Here is a 19,052-nt window from a genome sequence, read left to right as displayed (position 1 = left end):
AGTGCAGTCTCTGAGTTTCCATGAATGAATGAATGGACTTTCTGTATTGAACTGTATATGTGTATATTGGAGGTATATGTACTCAACAACAACATTCAAAAAGCATACCTTTATGCCGACACAGAATGGATGGTAACACTGGCCACACTGAGCACAGGCCAAAAGACGACCTTCTGCACCAAGACCAAAACTCCCGCAAACCACACACATATCCTAAAACGGCACAAGATTACCTGAGTCACTATCTCTCTCACCGAAACAGTCCACCTCACATTCAGTAAAATTCTTCAGCTCAGGCTGAAAATGAGTTCCACCATCATCCTACATTTTGTTTTTCCTGTCTTTCAGGGTTAGCTACTTTGCTGAGTAATTGTTATTATGCCACATTTATTATTGCAGCACGAACATACTGCAGTCTCTAACATCTTGCTATATGATGGGCAGCATTTTCTAGAGGAGTATCTCAACAAGAATAAATTATTTCCCATGAGACAGAGCATTAAGTACAGATTTAAATTCAGGCCAAGTAAGTAAATGAAGAATTTAATGGACTAATACAAAATTAATTACCACAGCACTAATCACATGTACTTAAAAACAATCACCTGTTTTAGTGTGAAACTGTCATTACTGGAGAATATGACCACAGTATTATGCATGGCATTCTCCTCCTCCTCCTTGACAGGGTATGGCGTTTCTATTGTGGTGATCTGCGTCACAGAAAAATACATACAGATTACAAAGACAAATAACAGTAAAATACGGAAAGGTAAAGATAACCATACACATACTATTACAATTCCATCCTTAACAATTGCATAATTATCTTTTTGAGGTCATGATGAAGTGGCCCAAGAAATGCCGGACCTCTGTCAAAACTAGCAAAGAGTTTATTGTGTCATTAACATCACTGTGACTAAAACATTATGAGTTACATCTTCAGCATGAGCGAATACAAAAATTTGTTTTCTAAAGATTACAGAATAAGATGTCACCCAGCAGACGGCACATACCCCAGGAATGATGCAGGGACTTGCTCCATTCTTGCCTCTGGCCCTGCCACGTCCAGCTCGACCTGAGAGACCAGCACCTCTGGGCCTCCTCCTTCCTGGGAAGCCTGAGCCTCGACCCTTTAGAAGTAAGACAAAAATCACTAAGTTTACAGCACACTATCACAGTAAAGGGGGGACCTTTGGGGGTCCTCAACCTGAAATAGGGAAATGTCAGGTTTCTCACGGTTTTTCATGTTTTGTTCAAACACTTAGTTTAAATGTTCATGTTATAGTTGTATCAGTAGATGGTTAAAGACCAGTTGGCTTAAGGAATGTCCAGACTATATGACAAGTCCAGTTTTATTAGAGTAGCTGTAGTGAAATTTTATAATGTTACATGTTGGCTGGCACCACAAGCACAGCCTGAATTAGAGTGATTTACTCAACACATTGCTTTTTTTTTTATTATTATTTTGGTATTTTATTATGGTGATTCGGAGAAATTGTCACTTTTAAGAGGGGGTCAAAGATGCTTTTGAAATACTTATGTTTTGAAATTCTAAACAGTATGTTTTATTCAGTAAGGAAAAAAATTATCCCGTCAACATGATTCTTGACACTTTGATAGGTCATGAAAAATGCTGTAATTTTAAGTCCAATACAATTTCTGCCAGACTGGCAGGAAGGAAGCTGTTGTTCTAGCCATCCACAATGCCTTTGGCACATTTCTGACAAGAGGCCTCTGCCTAATCATTACTGTCAAAGTTAAGTATAACTCAACTTCTCAGCACCTGCTCCAAAATCCTTTCCAGTTGACTCTACATTTGGCTCCGGTTCAGATCCAGACCGACCTCATCAGCCCTGACAGACATACCATGTTCTTAAATCTGCGTTCGACTGCTGCCACAGCACCCCAATTAACCCTCACCTAGCTTTGCTAGAAGACAGTCGTCACCATGGCAACTAACTGCCACTGGGTTTTCACTGTGTCAAAACCAAAAGAAAAAAAGTCAAAATAAATACCCGAATAACTTTGAATAAAACAACAAAGAAGAAAGCACACCAGTGCAATTCTGACATGCATTCATTCATTGGCAGCTAGAGTTATCACTTCACAGCCAAACCCCCCACCACCCAGTCAAGCTTCAGTTAGCATCCATGTCTGTCCAGACTCATAAAACATACATGGTGAAGATGCGAGTATTTCCATGGTAAAATGGCGGTCACTATACTGACACATATGACTCCTGTAAATACTTTCCTGTGAGAAACATGTCATCTTCACTTAAAAATTGTTTTTACAGAAAAGGGTGGCACTGACCAATCACGTTATCGTTTTACCCTGTTATACCTGTCACAATTTGTCATATTTAGAGAATAAATTCTTGAGTTTGGTCACAAATATGTTGTGTGATCCCACATGGATCTTTGACCTTTGGCCACCAAATTCAAATGAGCCCAAGCAAAAACCTGTTCCAAATGTAATGAGATTCCCTCCAGGCATTCCTGGGATTTCACATTCAAAACAATGGGATGGACAGAAAACCCAAAAAACCACTGCCTCTGGCCATGGCTCTTTCTACCATAGAGGCATGTAAATGGAATGTATTAACAACATACCCTACATTTCTGAAGTGTAACTGTAAAAAATAAAAAAATAAACATTGCCAGTATAGCCAACGCTGTGCTACCACATCAGTATCTTGAATTTCCTGCTTTCATCGACAGGTTCTAATTGATTTTAATGTAAAATATTATACTATATACACTAAGGCTGGGTTTAAAAAAAACAAATCAATTTGATTGATTGTATTTTAATTTTGCGTAATCGATTAATAGTGGATGAGCTCAATTTTTCAGAGTAGGACTGCGAGTACCAGACCCAGGTACTGCGGCGGTGCGGCCATCTTACGAGCCCCTGGGGGACACAGGGCATCTCGATTGTGACGTTTCTGGCACAGGAGGGGTGCGGAGAAAAGGGTGGGGAAAACACCTCTGCGTGAGGTCCTCCCGCCCTTAAACTCGAACCCATCAGCAGAGGCTCTTCGAGGCGGGTTGTGGAAGCCAGTTATTCTAGGAATATTAACTTGGATCCACACTCAGCCACAGGTGATCACCTATGGCTGAGTGTCACAGACACCCCCACCCCCACACACACGAGGGGCTCATGGTGTTGTTCAATTATTAATATTATTATTATTTTTTTTTTTAATCTATCCAGTCTTAATATATTTTCGCTGGTTTTTACTGGCACCTGGTAGCAGGGACCATGAGGCATACTGGTTCAACTCCAGGTAACTGTGAGGCTGTCATTGAGGGTGGAGATGAGAAAGTACTGTATATGTGAACTATGAATGCACTCACTGGCCAGTCTCAGCCAATTCAGTTAATGTTCATTAACATTCAACATCAATACAAAAGTAGAGCACAGCCATTTCCACTAGCTTTTTTTTTTGTTTTTTTTTAGCATAACACTGCGGTTATTGTAAAGCAGAAGATAAACCAACCAGACTCACAGGTAGCATTTAGCTCTTTGACTGTCACAAGACAGCAGGCAGTCAGCCACTGTTCAGTGTCAGCCTGTTGTAAATTCACTCCATTCCTCTAGAATGCATAAAGTACTTCATGTTTTTATAAATTATATTCAAGTTTTGATAAATTCAGAATTAATTTGCAAAGTAGAAAATAAAGAAAATCTAAATACAAAGATAGACAATCTTTGGGCTGGTACTGTACATTTCAGAGACACTCAGAAACAATCAGTGAGTGTGCATCGATAGGGTAAACAAAGGGCTAACTGGGGCAGCTGCCCTGCCGTTACTGGTGAGCCACGGTATTTACCACTCTGATGCTCCAGCCTGGACTGCCAGAGGACTGCCTGGTCTTTGGGAAGTCCCACCCCTCTGGCTGGTCTGGTGACCAGGACAAGGGGGAGCTCACACTGCTATGGGGGCTCCATGCACCCTAAGGTAAGGGGGGGACGGGTGAGAGAGTGAGAGAAAGGGAGAGGAGGGCGACAAAATGCAGCAACTTAAAAACAAAGCCAGCGAAAAACAAAACATACAAAAAAGATGTTAGAAAGATGTAGTGAGCTTCTAATGCAGCCATTTGGAAACTTCTCAATACACCCCCATCTAGAGTATGTGGAGCTACAAAAGAGCATACATCTGATGTGCTAAAATATGAACTGTAATTTACATTTTGTGTTAAAGCCGATTGTTAGGGTTTCCCATGCATAGAAATTAAAAAGCAGATTTGTAAGAGAATTTTTGCAAATGCAAAAACAATGTTAGTTCAAATTCATACAGAAATTTTGCCAGGGCATCACAGCAACATAAAGCAGAAAAAAGGTCCTGCGACATCTTGTCATGACAGCCATGTATGCCTGGCATGTTGACAAAACAAGAGGAGTTACGTCAGCATGGCAGCACATGAACATATCAGACAAAAGCATGCTGGACTGAGCAGGAGCAACATTCAAATTTCTGAAATAGATTTCCTCAGGCCTGGGGTTAGGAAATGAGTGTGAGCCACATGTTTGTTTAAGAAATGGGATATATCTGGGGAAAAATACATTTTGCAAACTAAATTAGTCTACCCTACCAAGCATCATTCATAATATATTATAGCCATGGGTGTAATCCAGTTCCCATTATTATTTGTATGAAAAGTGTCTTCATTCAGAATCTATCATGGTCTATAATAATTTGTTTTAATGATAACGAAACTCCAACATTAGGAGACTATTCATTTTTTTCCACTGCCACAAGTGATTTACTGCAGTTAATGTTGTATTATGGAGATAAAGAGGACATGTAATGTAAAAGTCACTATTATTTGTGAGTTGATGAAAGTGGGGCTGTCAGTAACCAAATGTTTGTAGCATAGACGTGAGATGAGCAGACACCGATGACAATGTCACAAGGATATGATGAGGGTACTCGGTGGTTTAGTCATATAAAAATGTATTTTAGAAATTATATAAACTCAAATGAGCTCTGCATTAACAGTAACTAAGAGCTGCTAATGTCACAGTGTACTGCAAGCTACAACTTCAACAAAAAAAAAGACAAACAAAACTCAAGAATCCAACTATAAAAAGTTCCTTCAAACAACCGACCCAGAAAAAAAATTTCACCTTCATCCATCGAAACCCGTGATGCACTTAACTACATCATATCCACAATGCAGGAGCACCTAGCCAGTACTCAAGAGTATCATCCCGTAACCACCAAACAAAACATAACATCAGTGAGATGATGTCCAGGTTCCTACCTGTTTCACTCGTGGTCTTCCTGGAGAAAACTTCCTCTTGGTGATAGCTGGCTTTCCCATTCCAATCTTAGGGGTGAGTGGTATAAGTGTAGTTGTGGGTATTATACTGCTGCGGTCTACCAGTGACGGTAGGATCTGGGTCTGGTGAGGTTCTCTTGGAGATGTCCCCCGAGCCAGAGGTGAGGAGTGGGAAGAAGAGGTAACCATCTCAGCCAACCTTTCCACAGATGTCTTGAGAGAATTCTCCTCTAAAGAAAGGCTTGGAAATGACAGATTAGTCTTGCTCTCTGGTGTAGTGTCCATCTCCTCTACTGTACTAGAGGCTGAAGGCTTAACAGTCTCTGCCAAGTTCCTGTGAAATATACCCTCCACCCTGTCCTTTTTCATTTCTTTTGGAGCAGTTTCCAGAAAAGAAGACTTAACTTCATCCACATTTGAAGGCTTGGGTAGAGAGACTTCCATTGGTTGGTCCGTCAAAGGTACTGATGCAGTACTTGGTTCTTTGGTGGTTGAGATAATGGCCTTAAAATCCTTTGTGCTGGGGTTGACCATGCCCTGCTCATGGCATGCCTCTGTCTTTGCTGGCTTCATTTGTAATGTGGTATCCTGTGTCTGCAGTGCCTCGATAGATAGCTGAGCTGAGAAACACTCTGGATTCTGACTGGGAGTTGCTGAAGATGAAGGACTCTCAGTAGGTGCGAGCTGGGTTCTTGCTGCTGGTTTTGACTCTGCAAGAGAAAATAAATCTTGGTTACACCAAATAACTTAAAGATATCTTTACACAATGAAATAATAACAAATTTAACAACCCTTTTAACCAATATAAGAGCATGACTCATGTAGGAATAAATAGATAGATCTAATAATAGTTGTTAGACAGTTTTAAGATATTAAAATCAAATACAACTAATTAGAAAAAAAAAATAGTAGCAGTACCCTGCAAAAGGACATTGGAACAATTTGCCTCTATTTGCCTGTAGGTGGTGTTTTTGTTAAATGCAGTGTCCAGTGGAACAATTATTTCTTTGATTTTACAAAAGAAGGTGACATAAAAATGCTATCAGCTTGTCTACACTACTGCTGCTATTTGATTTACTTTCATCGAGCTGATGCAAGGTGGCATGTGCTGTTCCAGCAATGACCAAACGACAGCCTTTAACAGACAACCTGTAGCCTCTCATTAACGAATTTGAGTTTTTTTCCAAGACAGCCATGAGGCACTGTTCATCTGAAATGATGCAACATAGCACATCTACTATTCACCACTCACAAAGTATAGCTGGGAGCCAAGTGATTAGAACTGACATTTGATTGCAATAGATTTTTTCAGCTCCATCATGCATTGTGTTGCAAAATACTGTGCCTATAAATTGCATTGAACACTCGAGTGACACCAACAAAGAACTCAAATACACAGTGCGAAAATAAAAACTATGAAATGTTTAGAACCTTCAGTGTGACAGTGCCAAGTGTGATGCTGCTTAAAATATTACATGTGTCCAATATTGTTGATTACAAATTCATATAATTCTTTAAACACATTTGAGATCACTTCGACAATGTAAAAGCAAATTTACAAGCATCAATTGTGTAGCTAAAATATTTCCTGGAATTGGAACTAGTAATAATAGATCCGACTGTACTATCCACCCTGCTCCTGTTCACTGAAAATAATCCCAACACCATGCCTCAGGAGACTTCATATCACCGTTCCAAGTCTAATACTACCTATAAAACAAAGTATACTTAGATAAATATGAGACAATATGAGTAAATAGTGTAGAACTTTGTATTACATACCTTGTTTAAATTCTGTCAGGATTTTGTTGACAGACAATTCAGTAACCTGCTTCCCGACAACACCTGCTTCCACAGAGACTTCTAAAAAGAGAGACAATCCATTGTTAAATACTGCATACAAATATATTGATTTGTACATTGAGACTGGAAGAATCTGGTAGACTGTAAACACAGACAGTGGCAAGAGAATTAAAACTATAGTAGGAAATATTGGAAAATGAGAGTGCAGCTTTAACACAAAAAGTCATAATCATAAATAACAAAGCAAGCCTTAATTAATCCAGTGGTTCCCATCCTCTCTTTACATTTCATATTGTCTCCGGTACTCTCTCTTCATTTGGTTTTTTATCAAAGACGTCAGTGTATTTTACCAGTCTGCTATGAATAGAACTAGTCATTCCTGGCTATCAGGCATCCACACACCAAGCCAATATTCTGCCAGACAGCCTCTGACAGTACAGATAGCCCAGTCTTAACGAGGCACCCACCATTTCCATCCACAAGTTCCCATGTCACACTGATCCTGACACACACATGCACCTGCTAAGCATCTCTGCCAGGGAAGGGAGTAACCATGACAACCAACATCCCAGGGTCTGTGTTCTCTGGGCTCATGACTGTGCAGCTTGCAGGTGCTCATCCGGTGCCGATGCCAGAAAGTCAATTAGGAGATGGGCCTCAAACCATCTCCAGCCTTCAACTATTGACCAAGCTGAACACACATTCTCATTCATATTAAAACTATGCTTCCTATATATCCTACATTTAGTGAGTTGATTGTTAAGATACACAGCTTTCACTAATGCAGAAAAAAATGAAGCTCAGGTCTATCAGCAGTAACATTCAGAGTAGCTGTCGTTGATGGCCAAGGTGTTTGATTACATTGCATATGTTAGCATGTTCTCACACAATAAAGCCAAAATTAAACGCAATATCTATGGTATTTTGCAGCACATAATTACACACGTCTCAGTATTCACAAAGTATAAAATGTCTGACAATATTCTATCTTTAGGTAAATCTCTGATTAAATATAAATATACATTCAGCATATTTTAACACCACAATGAGGCAGCTAACATATTCACTGAGAGTGCAGTTCACAACCAGAGGTCACAGAGAAAAAAAATAAAACACCACAACGAGGAGGTGAAAATGGTGAACAGAACAAGTCAGCTCTATGATTGGTCATGAATGAGCCAGTTTAGCTTGAAGACATCTTTGAAGGTAGAGGATCCAGTGCAATCAACATCACACTACTCTCTTTCCACTAGAGTCTGCAGTCTAGACAGAGTGGGCAGCATAACAGCCGTTGGTCTCCCCAACTCCGTTTACCTCCCTGACACTGTACTTCACTGCTGGTAAAAATCAGAACGACCAGAGTTGAAATCCAGCTATATCAGTCAAGCAGACACCAACATCACATAGTAATTCACAATGAGAGCAAAGCTAGAATGGCAGTGAACCACGGAAGCACTGCGGCTAGTGATATGAAAGTGTCGTTCAGAAAAAGACAAAAAGAAGCCACAAATACAACCATTTCTCCATCTAAGAACAAAGAGTTTCAAGTCCATACACCAAAACATAACCACTCAAAAGCCTGCGTCCTGTTGAAAATGTTGACATAGCGTTATGGTTTTTGATTTGCACTTGATGTGGCATATATTGATCAACTGGAAAATTTTGAAATATTGTAAAAACAAATTTCAGACTTTGTTGATACCTTGTGGATGATTGACTGATCTTTTGCTAGCGTGCATTTATAAAAAATCCAGTCTGAAGTCACCAAAGATATGATGCAAGACAACTGATGTATTTGCTATGTTGAGAACTACTGATGATCAGTCTTTCATTCACATAGATGTACAGCACCCAACTCCCAAGGGGACAGAAGAGAGAAACAAAGTACCTTCTGAAAACACAGAATTACAAAGACAAAGAAGCTGCTTTAATCTGTGACTAGTAAGATACCATCTGGTTATAGTGGAGTCCTCCGAAAAACCTCCAAATCAGAGAGGAGACTATTCTCTGTCCATAGCCCAAAACAACTCTCTCTTCAATACTTTTATCTTCTGCAACTGTAATGTTCGGAACTTCATCAGTGCACACACTACCACCCAACTTTGCATTGAATGGCCAAAATTTTGAGTACTTTCACCATGGCAACACACTGAGCGAATGAACCTTCAACTACCAAGACTCTTTCAATTTTCATCATGTGTTTGCATGTATGATTTTCTATGATCAAAAGAGTTTAAAATCTCAGCTTGTCCTTGCAAAGTATAAATGTTTGCTCATAAAAAAAAAAAAAAAAAAAAAAAGGGATGACGCTGGAGTAAACCATCATTTCATATACGAAATAAAATAAAAAATAAAGACTTTTTGGAGCAAAGACCCACCAGGCTGGGATGACGTGGCCAGCTTCTCTTCCTGGACGGTAGCCTGAACAGGCTCTGAATCTGAGCGCAATGAAACAGCAAGTAATTCCGGTTTGGGGTCATTGTGCATTTCAGGAGGCAGCTGAGTGCCAGGTTCTAGGTCCGTGTGCTTTTGAGCCAGCTGTAGGCCAGTCTCAGAGTCTGTGTGCATCGAGGCTGGCTGAGGGCTGAGCTCTGGGCCGATGTCCATATCCTCTCCCTGTAGCGCCTGCTCTGCAGCAGGAGACCTGCAGTTGGAACAAACATAGTCCTCTCTGGGGTGGATTTCTGCTTGGCCTGAGTTCTGACGCTCACACTCCAGGTGTAGCCATCTGAAAGGAGTGCAAAGGAATTTAGGAGATTGCTCAGGGATCCTTATGCAATCCGAAAATGTGACTAATTAATAAGTGTTTCTTACAAAATTTTCCATGAAAATTAAAAAGACAAGGGAAGACCATTGGTAGCACTGTATTTCAAGTAGTAACTCAACAGCATTTTTTTTTTTTTTTTTTTACCTTTTACAAGTCTGGCACAAGAGCAAGTCTTTGTGACGCTCAGGGTCCAGAATGCAGGCACACATAGGACAGCACAGAGCTGGATCCTGGTTTTGGACGCAGTTCTCACACAGCAGGCTAGTGTGGTGCCATTGCCCACTGGTTCGTGTCCCACACTGGATGCACACTCTGCAGTTCTACGGAGGAACAAAAGCCTTCTAAGTAACAAAAAATTCAATGTCATCAAGACTCAGTGAAGAACAGCTGAAGGGTTTTTATAATGTGATCATTCTGATTTGTGTCTACCTGTAAAAGAAAAAAAAAATGCTCGTCGGTCATCTACCACTGCAACACACGACTGATACATTTTAGCAAGCTTGAAGGAAAAATGTTAAATGGTCCCTCTGTAATGATGACAGATGGCTATGATCATTTTCAATCATCTTCCTTGTTTTAAATATTGCCATAAAGGTTGGCTATGAGAAGTGTACCAATGATTATTTTTTTCAAAATAATTTGGGACATGCAGTTTGGGAAACTAGCTAGTCTCTCAGGTTTAGTAAGCTTTTTGTAAAGAGCAGACTTCCACACTGTACATGGTAAGCAAGATCAAGAGAAATATGAGAGAGCATTGAAACTGGAACGCATGACTCATTTCACACTGATCTCTAGTTCAGCCAGATAGTTACACTCAGAACAAAACTACAAAGTGGAAGACAGGGGTTGGGGTGGGGCCTCGGGAGAGGGGAGCACCGGGCATGTGCGTAGGTTGCGTTTCTCCTATGCTGCACCAGATTGAGCAGTCAAGTGTGAAGACCTTTGGTCAACTGCTGTCTCAACTGCTGAGGCCTCCACCGTGGGCTATAGAAAACTGGATGCTGTACAGCCACCTGAGTGACAACCTTATCATTTAAGTGGCTGGAGGTGGCTGCACTGAGGGATGTGTGTGGTTAATGTACACATTTATGTCCACACAGTTATTTTAAAGCCCTGTGGGTGAACTAAAATGTGAACTAAAATGATAATCCATATGAGTCACCTCTTAACCACAGGAAACACATACACAAACCACCAAAAAGTATTTTTCTGGATTGTAGACATCTCCCCTTGCTCTACCAGAGCAAAAATATACATGTTTTTCCCTATTCATTGCGACACTAGAGTGTTTTATAAAAAAATGGGAATTTTACAGAGCACTGTGGAATAATTATGTCTGATGGTGAAAACTTAGGTTGCCTTGTTTTACACAATCTTACCTTACACCTCCATCCGTTGGTGGGAAGAGAGTCCATGGCAGGCTGCAGACAGAAGGTGTGGTAGCCTTTGTCACACATGTCACAAACCAGCATTTTAGTGTCCTCTCCTGGGTTCCTGGAAACCAAGAAAAAGATTGTGTCAAACTGCACTGACAGTTCCTGAATGTTTTTTTTCACATATGTTTTTATATACTCCTTGTTTCTTTGTTGAGCTATTTTAATAGTTGGTAATTACTGATGCATGGATCAGCTCTGACACCATCCACATCCACATGTATGTGTCAATCATCACCCATGCTAATTCTGTATTTTCTCTGATTTACAGAGCTGCAGCCAATCACACGTTACCATTATTTCTCAGTGGGATATATGTAAGTGCATTGATATTGTACCTGACAAAACACTGTTTTATCCTTTCTACATTTTTGTAACAATGACAAAAGGCAGGCTTTTTCCATAATCCATCACTGCTCAAAAGTAAAAAAAAAACAAAACATGCTGCACACTTTTAATACCCCTCGGTCAAATATAGTGTAAGATTCTGTTGAAAGTTACTGCCCTATAACTTAGATTAGATTGTCTTTAAGTAAAACTTATTACACATATATTAATATTTGAAAGTGCTTAGATATTATAACTGCACAAGGCTGTTTCAAGCAAACATATCACCCTAACAAACACAGCCATGCCAAGATGTATACATGGTATAAATTTGGTGGTCATGTCTCCATTTAATGCCATTTGACCTTGAAAAGGTGAGTCAAGGTGCCCTATTTTAAATACGCTTCTGCTCCATGCCAAGATGCACAGTATAAATTTGGTGCAGATATCCCAATGCATTCTTCAGATAATGCGATTACATTGTTGAATGGACAGACAAGACAGAGGACAAAATGATGACAATACTCCTTTGGCCAGACATTGGCCGAGGGGTAAAATCCAAAGCTCATTCAATAGACTTTAAGTACCAGTTATGTGTCTGCTGTATGTATAACATGCATATAAATACCTTGGATTTGTATGATCATTGTTTATGTCAATAACACTTCTATGCTTAACTTATCTTCCCTTTCTGTTTTTTCATTCTTTTTAATTTTCTCTTTGACAAACGGACTGCCTCAAAGATATAGGGCATTCGCAAGACATACAAAATCAAATTTAAAAAATATATAAATTAACTTCTCGGAGTAATCAGCAAATTGTCAAGCACTGCATGAGCACATGGAAGTCCCTTACTGCATGACTATCCATTGTTGATAAAACCATACACAATGAGAGGTGAAAACAAGAGCTGTAACAAGTGATGTGTTTGATTATTGTGCAGCAGAGCAGTGACACAAGATTATGTTGCCATGGATTTGAGACAAAAACATAATGCCAAAGTAGTGTTACCACACTAATATCTTAGCTTCTTTCAAATAGTGTGAAATTTAAAGGTGTGTGTTAGTGTGTTAAGTGGTGGTTGGGGCATCTCTAATTGCAAGGATGGCAGCATTGAAGAGGTGTTTAGAAAAACTGAAAATATCATGTCCAATAGGTTGTATTTAAGTAGTTATAAATGAAGATACAGGTAATAGGAGAAATAGATTGGTGTGGAAGCAAAGTAATGAAGCTCTACTGTGAGAAAACAATGATAGGAGGACTTACGCATCAACTTTAACAATTCTGAGCAATCAGATAATTCAAAACCATGCCAATAGTGTGCAATCCAAACATAATAATTGCGCGTCTATGTAAAGTGGAAGCTGAATGGACAACATGCACTGGAGGCAAACAGACTTTGTTTTTAGCAGAGCTGCTGTACTATTTAAGGTCAGATGTTACAAGACTGAGCTTCGAGACATAATAGCAGTTAGCTTCTCACACAGCACAGAAGTAAACAAACTAACAAGTACCATGCCTGGTAGCTATAGTGAAAAATACTAAGAGGAAAAGTGAAAGAAATCCTTAGAGAAGACAAAAACATGTAGTACATAATTTAGGTGGGTGGGAAGGTTACTCACTTGCATGTCTGGCAGACTTTGCACTCAGGGCATTGCCACCCTGCCCTCCTTAGAGGGGTCACGACCATATCCAGGCACATCCCATGGTAATGCAGACCACAACTGGTGCAAAAGAGCTGGTCTTGTAATTCCCCTGGGCTATCACATAGCACGCAATTTACATCATCTACAACTGTGGATTGAAAAAAAAAAAACCCAAAATTAATCAGAAAGATTAGAACAAATGCAATCAAACAGAATATTTTTCACAGAAATATTAAATTAACATATCTAAAATGTACATGCAGTGTATCCAAGTTGCCTCAACTTACATTTTTGAATGGCCAAATCAATGTGTTCTGGGCAAAGGAGTGAGAGACTCCTGAAATCCTGAAATGTCCCAGCCGCCCCTGCACAAGGGTAATGGTAGAGCTGAGCACATCCTTCAGCACAGCACTTAATGGATGCTCCAAGGCGCTTACAGTATGCACAGTGCTACAGGAAAAAAGAAAAAAAATTAGAAATCACAAAATATGTTAAGTAGAAAATAATGTCCATGAACTTTTCAGGACTGATTAAACTTATGTCATATCAATCGTTTACAATAATGATGCTTAAAGTTTAAGCTTCGTTGTCACAGAGTCTCAATCAAAACATTATTAAAAGCCATAATAGCAGGTAGCATTATGAAATAGGATAGGGTCATAACAGTTTTGTTGCTAATGAGAATATTTACAGTAAATAGAATGTAAAGCTTTATTTCGATTATGTTACATATATTCAAACTGTGCGATTTCATCATAATAAAATACCCACAAACAATATCAAACGTTAATATCGGTGAAGGAGATATGACAGTCAATGAAATGATGATGGCCATCATAGTGAATTTAATTATAGGTCTTTAACAGTTTGACCATTGCTTGAAATTTGATATAATGTCCACAAGTCAACAAAGCAAATCAGTATACCCCTCATCCTCCCCCAATTTTTCCTCCATTCTATGAGTGTGTGCTAATAACTACTCAGGAGATCAAGTGGAAGGCTTGCTGATGGGCAACAAGACCAGTGGGCTGTAAACAAAATCAGAGAGCTGTGCCACTGCAAACGCAAGGAACTAAGCTGCCATGAGAGCTCAGCCCTGTTGAGTGGCGTGACCTTTTCCATTTCACAGCTGAGAGATCCACGCTGCCGGTCCGACCTTTACCAGCCAGTCTGATCCATCAGCTTTGCTGTGCCTCACCAAAGCGGCCCCTCCCTGCTGCCCCAACACATTAAGATGGTGTTAACACCTATTAGCCCATGGATGTTCTCCCCTGACTCACCTTTGTGCTCCCTGAGTCAATGGCTCTGTCCACATTAAGCAGAGATTGTCCCTCGCCCTCACAAACACCTTCGGACCACAAGGCACAACTCTGATGTGCCCAGCATTGCCCTGAAATTGTAAAAAATTGTAATTGTAAAAAAGAACCCGTATGAATCAAATATCTGAAGCAGACCATGCAATAGTTATGAGATACATGTTATAAATATTTACTTTACTTATTTCATAGTGCTAACAGTATTTGGTACATAACAGAAACAAGTAAAGCCTTACCTGACTCAAAGAGAGACTGGACGTTGAGATCTTGTGGAAGGCCGACATGAGAAAGCTCATCCCAAAATCGAGTGGCTGGGTCTGGTTCTGCCTCGCTGCTTTCAGACCCACTGGAATAAAAAAAAAAGAAAAAACAAGAAAAGGGTTTGCAATGAAGGAAAGTCAACAGGACAGCTAAAATATGCTACCCAAAGAGTAGGCCAGTCTGAGTTAATTGAATCAAAAAGTAGAGACATAAAGGTAGAGGATGATGTGCAGTTTTTACAAGAGCAGAGTCATGTAGACAGAGAGAATGAGCCGGGGGAAAAATGTTAGAGAGCAAATAAAAAGCTGTGGGGGAGGAGGGTGACGAGGAGGAGGAAGAGGGCCATCTTGTTTGGCGTGTGCACAAGAGGCTGGCTGTTCTGTTTCGTACAATCTGTTGAAAAGGATGTGTTTCTTCAAGTTCCTGGCTTGAACTGGTGAGCTGCATAGCATGCAGAAAATGCAGAGAGGAAGCATTAGCATTTAAAAAGGACCTAAGTTTCAGTAAACAAAACAACAGCCAAAACTAATAGACTGGTTTCTAGAAGCATGATGGTGGCATGCACATGACAAGCATTGACACCTTATTGTTTAAAGCCAAAGTTTCATTTCACCAATTATAAAAGTTCTTCTCCACTCCCCTGACATTTCCACAGCCTCTCTATTTGTCCCCAATCTGCACCTCTCTGGCAAATCAATATATAATTTCTCCTCCTACTCAGTCCTCCCTCTCCGTCTGTGTTTGGTGAAATAAGGGGCTGGCTCCAAAGACCAATCACACAGCATTACAACAACAGCCACCGGTTGGCTTGGACCACAGCCAGACTCATACAGCTCTCACTGCCCATTACGTCACTGGGAATCCGAGACATGCCCAATTGGTTCCAAAGGACCAAAATGAAATGGGCACCTATCCAAAAGAGTCCAAGGAGGGTCTTTGTTGGCAAAGTGAACACATGTTTGTGTTCACACACTGGACAGTCTGGTCTACACCCTCAACTGAAATACTGATATACATTAGGCCGGCAAAAGCAATCAGAGAATTGATCCTTTATTTAAAAGAATGTTAAAATAAAAAATAAACCTGTAAGCTCATTAATATAACACAGAGGATATCACAAATAACTTAACAGTTTTTGACCATGCTGGCTACTTACATCTTCTTTTCCCTCTGTCCTGAGGTGGTCTCTTCGGCCATTTTTGGCTGAGTGGTTTTATCACCATCACTGGTATCGCTCGTCGAGCCACCTCCACCTTTGTGGCTGAGGAGTGAATCAAGCAGAGATGTGATGCTGAATAGCTGCAGATCCCCCTGACCCAGCAGGCTACGGCCACCACAGTAACAGAAGGCACAAAGACGATCACTGAAACGAAGAAAATGGGTGGGAGAGAGTGTTTAATTATATATACCTACTGTGAGTTAATACAGTGCCATGAATGTCACCATGAATTAAGGCCTCCTCTTTCTTACTTGCAAAATGTCTGCACAGCACCATACATGAAAACACGATGCATAATTTTGTCAGGCATGCACGCACACGCACACACGCACACACACACACCTTCTTGAAAAAGAAATTACTTGGAATTCACATTTATAAATTTGGCCCATAATTGTTAAAATATGTTTTCACATGTCATACACATTACAGGAGTATGTTACACAAATGTAAGAAATAGTAGTTGGAAAAACAAAAACAGAATATAGTAAGTAGAAACTTAAAATGATGAAAACAGCAGATATTTAACAGATTTTAAAATGGATGAAATGGCCTCGTTAATAAGATCCCGGGAGATACTGCTGGTCTGCCTTCCATCACTAACATCGATAGCACAGACAGACCAGGAGATTGATTACAACCTTTAACAGAGTGACACCTGGGAAGCATATTGCTTCAACTAGCTCATGATTTCACTTCAATTCATCCATGTATGTACACATTTTAATCCTAAAAATTCACACAAACAGTCTCTATAACACCATAAGATGCAAAAAAATCAAAAGATGTTTAGTGTTTCTAACCTTTTAACCTCTCTGCTTGCTGGGACAGACGGTCCTGCTGAATTCTCAGCTGGAGAGCTCTGGGCCAGAGGGGAAAAGGACTTGTCCTCCTCTGGCACCTCAGTGGTAACCACTTCCACGGCCTCCACTGGCTGGACTTGCGTTTCTGATGGCCACAACAAATATATTAACAATAGCTTAATTACATTTTGAAGGTACTGTATCCAGTTCATACAATGGGCCCTTCTCAATTTATCACCAATTATAACAGTAAAATCAGTGTGCAGATTCTGGTAGATACAGGCTGTCACAGAGCAGGTTGATTGCATTCTAGTCAGTTTCCTCCAGGTCAAAACCACAGCCTTTATTAGTGAGATGAGAATGGTAAAATATGGGGACCATATGCTCAAGCACTGATTACTGTAAACCCACCGGGAGCATAAAGGTCTTGTACAGAATAGCAATAACAATAATGGAAGGGAAAAAACAGGTTCCACAGCTGCCAAGCTTATGCCTGAAGAAGGGGAGTTTAATATTAATGATTATTTTTACCAGGAATACAACTAAAACTTAATGTTGTCACCATTTTGAGTACTTTTGATCTAAATTACAAAAAATAGAATCCTCAATTCACAGATCTACTCATATAAAATAATTCCCAAACGTACCTCTCACTGAGACTTTGGGCTGTACAAAATTTTATTAACATTTCATTGAACTGTAATTAGGCTAATACCGCATTGGTTCAGTGTCATACAGTGGAATTACACAAGGACAAATTCAAGCTTATTAACTCCTCTAAATGTGTCATATAAGACTGCCTACATTGTTGAGATAAAAGTGAGGTGTACAATAACCTCAAATGAGTTACATCCCATTCAGCATTAATAACTACTTAATGACACTATGCCCACCATTTCAATTGTAAACATGTTTTTCATTAAGGTATATGATGATAGATGTGTTCATTAAAAAAAACAAGTGCCCTAAAGGCCACAGTCCCAAAATTATACATCAGATTAACACTGGGCAATTTAATACAAATTGATTAACATTTTAAAAACACAGAAAAGACCCTGCTTGACATCTGCAGCCAACAAGACAATAGCGAATCAAAGATTCACATTTGCCAAAAGCCTAGAGGCAGAAAAAGCCAGAGTGAAGCATCATGGTTATAATGGACAGGGAGAGGAGTGAATGGGAAAAACTGTACTGAATGTTTTGTTAATTTAAAAAAAAAAAAAAAAAAAAAAAAAGGCATTTATACAATGTTCTATTTTAATATCGAAGGCAGTGAGGTTTAATATTTTAAATAAAAATTTGTATGAGAATCTATAGTTAACAAAACCTTCAACAATTAGCCAGTAGCAGAATGCTATTCCCCAATATGTCTCACAGAGCAACAGGGTAACACTGAGATGTATGAGAATGGGAGGCAAGTCACGTGACGTGATGTACACACATAAAAAAGCACATAAATGGGTCTGGAGAGACTGATGGGATTTTAAAAAGCTTTTAGAGGGCATTAGCCTTGGGCTCTTTCCCACTGCACCTCAATGCCAATCTTGAAGCAGGAGGAGAGATGGAAGCAGTAAGGGGAGGAGGAGAAAAAAAAAAAAAAAAAAAACACCCAGTGCAGCTTCACAGCTCAAGCTAAACCCTTTCAATTATAGCCCTCAAGTAGAAGCATGGGGTGCCAAGAAAAAGCTCTCATCCATCGTTCTCCAGGAGAAGGAGTCTCCTCTACCTCGATGTGAATTATTCTCCAAAGAACTCTCTGCATGAGGTTGCCTAGTTGTGGTGTTTTTACAGTCTTACATCACATATCAACACAACCAACTTGTACATTATGAATCAAAAAGGGATTTCACAGTCTCACCTGTGTCCTGAGGGCCTATGGACTCTGTTATCTCAGTCCCATCCATGCTGTCCTCTTCATCCACAACAACCCTCCCTCTGGTGCGACCCCTAGGGTGAGGAAGAGACACAAACAAACAAGGGAGACAGTGAAAAAGGACAAGTCAAGAAAAAGTGGCTGGGCCTGCCTCCAGAGAGAGGGGGTTACAGTCATGAATTAGTTAAATATAGTCACAGCTGTCACTGATTTTTAATGGAGGCACTCAAGCCGCTGGGCAACACGAAGGGTGGTAGCGGGGTGGGTGCACTGTACAGTCTGGTAGTCAGTGCAGTTAGGCTAAAAGATGGAGATGAAT

General features: G+C 40.0%; 1 protein-coding gene across 7 annotated transcripts in view; it reads right to left on the bottom strand.

Annotated features, from left to right (window-relative positions):
* kmt2cb (lysine (K)-specific methyltransferase 2Cb) overlaps positions 1-19,052 on the bottom strand; it is a 66,383-nt gene that overhangs the window by 32,573 nt on the left and 14,758 nt on the right. For all 7 annotated transcript variants that reach the window (XM_030160293.1, XM_030160294.1, XM_030160295.1 and 4 more), the window contains 16 exons: positions 18,719-18,807; positions 16,861-17,005; positions 15,995-16,201; positions 14,814-14,923; positions 14,542-14,651; positions 13,549-13,711; positions 13,238-13,409; positions 11,235-11,349; positions 10,000-10,175; positions 9,467-9,816; positions 7,068-7,148; positions 5,268-5,995; positions 3,834-3,956; positions 1,014-1,130; positions 606-710; positions 109-213 (listed from right to left, as the gene is read on the bottom strand). In XM_030160293.1, coding sequence (XP_030016153.1) covers positions 109-213; positions 606-710; positions 1,014-1,130; positions 3,834-3,956; positions 5,268-5,995; positions 7,068-7,148; positions 9,467-9,816; positions 10,000-10,175; positions 11,235-11,349; positions 13,238-13,409; positions 13,549-13,711; positions 14,542-14,651; positions 14,814-14,923; positions 15,995-16,201; positions 16,861-17,005; positions 18,719-18,807 — 2,896 coding nt within the window. The remainder of the gene's footprint in view (positions 1-108; positions 214-605; positions 711-1,013; positions 1,131-3,833; positions 3,957-5,267; positions 5,996-7,067; positions 7,149-9,466; positions 9,817-9,999; positions 10,176-11,234; positions 11,350-13,237; positions 13,410-13,548; positions 13,712-14,541; positions 14,652-14,813; positions 14,924-15,994; positions 16,202-16,860; positions 17,006-18,718; positions 18,808-19,052) is intronic.

This window comes from Sphaeramia orbicularis, chromosome 17, assembly GCF_902148855.1.
Source record: "Sphaeramia orbicularis chromosome 17, fSphaOr1.1, whole genome shotgun sequence".
Classification (NCBI taxonomy): Eukaryota; Metazoa; Chordata; class Actinopteri; order Kurtiformes; family Apogonidae; genus Sphaeramia; species Sphaeramia orbicularis.
Note: the sequence above shows the minus strand (reverse complement) of the source record. Positions and strands in the feature narration are given on the sequence as shown.